General features: G+C 38.7%; 1 protein-coding gene across 1 annotated transcript in view; it reads right to left on the reverse strand.

Annotated features, from left to right (window-relative positions):
• Positions 1-3,626, reverse strand: part of LOC106874194 (calbindin-32) — an 83,193-nt gene that overhangs the window by 50,151 nt on the left and 29,416 nt on the right. Inside the window, exon 9 of the mRNA XM_052974160.1 lies at positions 3,343-3,399. Coding sequence (XP_052830120.1) covers positions 3,343-3,399 — 57 coding nt within the window. The remainder of the gene's footprint in view (positions 1-3,342; positions 3,400-3,626) is intronic.

The following is a 3,626-nucleotide window of genomic DNA, read 5'->3' on the forward strand; positions in this document are numbered from 1 at the left end:
ATATTTAAAATATTAATTCAGAAAATAAAAGTGGAAAACTGACCGACTTTTTGCAGCCGACGACTTCTTCTGTTCATATTCCAAACGTAGCAGCTGCACAGCTTAAGCTTTGTTCTTTCATTGTAGAACATAACTTATGGATCATTTACCTTGGACTAATTCAGAATGCATGTTCTGATTCCAAAATAGCTAAAGATACTAAACGTGCAAGAACCAAAACTACTCAAATGTATAAAAATGTGTTAGGTCCTTATTACTTTGAAAACCTCATTAAACAGTTAAAAGATGCAAATTTTCATTAATTGTTGATGAAATTACTGATGTAAGGGCTAAAAAAAACCCAGCTTGTTCTGTTAACCAGATTCTATGATTGTAGCACTCAAAAAAATATTGTTATTTAATTCTTTTGGAAGCCAAGGATTGCTCTGCTAATGGAATTGTTTCCTCTATTGAAAGATTCGGCCTGGCCAGCTCTTGTGGTACAGTCCCGCCCATGGTAGCATGGAACACGGACGTACGTACGTACATACATACTTGCATACATTCATGCATACATATATACATACATACATACATACATACATACACACAAATTTTCCAAAAAAAAAATGACTTTGGCTTTGAAAGACTCTCTCGAGGAAAGCGTATTCTCTACCAAAGTAAGTAAAAAAAACCCATCAGATACGGTATTAAAGTTGTTAACGAAATTGGTGATGTGAATTTGCAAAAGTGTGATGAACCCACATACTCTCAGATTAGCCCCTGTCTATATGCTCTGGCTACTATTGCAAAGCAGTACATAAATGATATTCAAAAGCAAATCACTATACGTTCCACCAACAGAAAATAAAGGAGATAGAAATGATGCTTGGAGACAGCAAAAAGGGGACGCTCACTTGAAAACTGATTATCCCCACGCAGGAGCTAAAAGCTGTCAATGAAAAACTCCGACATCAGAAGAGAATACCCGATAGAAGAACAATAGACAAAAGATTTAACTGCAACCAGGCAGCAGTATACAGAAGCATGAGAGGAGAGGTAATAAATATCACAGAAGTTCCTTCATGAGAAGACATAGACTCCTTCTGGAGGGAAATCTGGAATGAAGAGAAAAGATCTAACCAAGATGCTCTGTGGCTGGAAGAAATCCGAAGAAGTTACTGCTCCTGCGTTACATCCAAGACATACAACATTGATGGGGAAACTTTGGCAACCAGAAACTCCAGAATGGAAAAGCACCCGAAAGAGACTTGATTATTGGATATTGGTGCAAGAAGCTAACATCCTACCGACCATATCATATCAACCTTGCCCAACAGAAGCATACCACACTGGTTAGCTAAGGTAGAGACAAAATTGATCCCCAAATGCAGAACCACCCACATGGCAAAAAAACTACCGGCCAATTGCATGCCAGAATCCAAACATCATCATCATCATCATCGTCGTCGTCCGTTTAACGTCCGCTTTCCATGCTGGCATGGGTTGGGCGGTTTGACTGAGGGCTGGCAAGCTAGAAGGCTGTACCAGGCTCCAATCTCATCTGGCAACGTTTCTACAATTAGATGCACTTCCTAACGCCAACCACTCCGAGAGTGTAATGGGTGTTTTTTACGTACCAACGGCACGAGGGTCAGTCAGGCGGTGCAGGCATCGACCACACTTGAATAGTGCTTTTTACGTGTCACCGACACAGGAGCCAGTCAGGCAGCACTGGCAATGATCACGCTCGAACGGTGCTTTTTACGTGCCACCGGCACGAGACCAGTCAGGTGGTGCTTAAACCTCCTCCTCCAGGACCATTGTGAAACCAATAACATAATCACAGCAGAACAAGCAGCTGGGAAGAAGGGAGTCTGAGGATGTGCCGAGCAATTGTTAATCAACAAAACTGTGATGTCAGAGGTGCTAGAGCATAGGAGGAACCTAGTTTCAATGTGGCTAAACTATAAGAAAGCCTTTGACTCTGTTACCCATTCATGGATGCTAGAAGCCCTTCAAATTGCTAAAGTTCCAGTGAGAATAGTCAAAACCATAGCTTATCTAACTTCATCGTGGACCACCATCTTGAAATTAAACACAAAGAGTGACTGTATTATCACCGATAGAATACAGTATCGCAAAGGCATATTCCAAGGAGACAGTCTCTCTGTGACGTTGTTTATACTTTCTGTAAACACCTTGTCATTCATGTTAAGGAAATCTGAAGGATATCTCACTGGTTCAGAAGGAAACGGAAATACCAAAATTACACACTGTTTTTTGTGGATGACTTGAAACATTATTCAAAGAATATGCATGAGATGAAAAAGAGCCTTAACCTAGTTACAACATTCTCAAAGGGTATGGGGTTGGAATTTGGTCAGGAATAATGTTATATAGTTGTGAAAAGGGGGAAAACTGTAAACCATACTAGCAGCATCTCCATCCTTGACCTGACTGTTTCCCTATATCTGACGAGGAATGTTACAGGTATATAAGGGTGGATGAAAACATTTTACAATGGCACCTGTAACAAAACATGTGTCACTAAAGAATATTACAGCTGAATAAAGAAAATTTGGACCTCGGAACTCTCTGCATTCAATAAAACAGTGCCTACAATGTGTTTGCAGTGCCAGTACATATACCAGCATTTGGACTGCTTGACTGGACACTTTTGTTGATTCACGGTCAGAAGAGATTCCAGAAATAAGTTATTCTCTAACATCTTCTTGTCGATATACACCGACAGTTCCCAACTGATATTTATAATGTCTGTCAAAAGATTCCATTTTGATGATTGTTTCCGTTTTGATGGTTGTTTTCAGGATTGCAACTGGAATCTACCAAAAGAACCGTATTCTACTGCTTAATGAAGATTTTATTGACACTAACCATTGTAGTTGCTACAACATGGAATATGGATAAAGATTTGGGGCGGGTGGAATGGATGTTTGTCGTTGAGTTGAATCTGAGAATTCAGTAAAGAAAGTTTAGACAAGCAGTTTTCTAGACAAGTCCATTCTGAATTTGAATCGATTGAATTGTCATCAAATTTCTCCATTGTTGATGTATTTTCAAATTTTATCTGAATAAATTGTCGTAATGAGAAAGAAAAACAGAAAAGCAATCGTTTTATTTGACTAAAACGTTCGACTTCAGTCTAACCCAGCACAAAGGGTGTTTCTACATTTATTACAAATGACAGTCTGTTAGCTTTCAACTATGTAATCCCATAATGTATCAGGAGCGAAAGTAGCAATTGGTAACATCTCTAAAATATTAAAACGAGATAAGATGTGTGAAGCTTTTGTAGACATTAAGTAGTCTGAAGAAAGAAGAAAAGGTAAAGTTACTTACTCTGTCGTACAAAGCAAAAACATGATCCAGATCATCTTTTGTAAATCCTTTGTCACCCTTCAATGAAAACAATCATTATATTGTGAATATCATCATTATTGTTATCATCATCAACATTAACACAATCAAAAATGAAAAATGAAAGAATATTGTATGTATATTGTCAGAGAGTGAGTGAGTGAGAGAGAGAGTGAGTGAGAGAGAGAGAGCGAGAGAGAAAGAAAGAAAGTGTAAGAGAGAGAGAGAGAGAGAGAGAGAGAGAGAGAGAGAGAGAGAGAGAGAGA

Source organism: Octopus bimaculoides, chromosome 1 (genome assembly GCF_001194135.2).
Source record: "Octopus bimaculoides isolate UCB-OBI-ISO-001 chromosome 1, ASM119413v2, whole genome shotgun sequence".
In the NCBI taxonomy this organism is placed as follows: domain Eukaryota; kingdom Metazoa; phylum Mollusca; class Cephalopoda; order Octopoda; family Octopodidae; genus Octopus; species Octopus bimaculoides.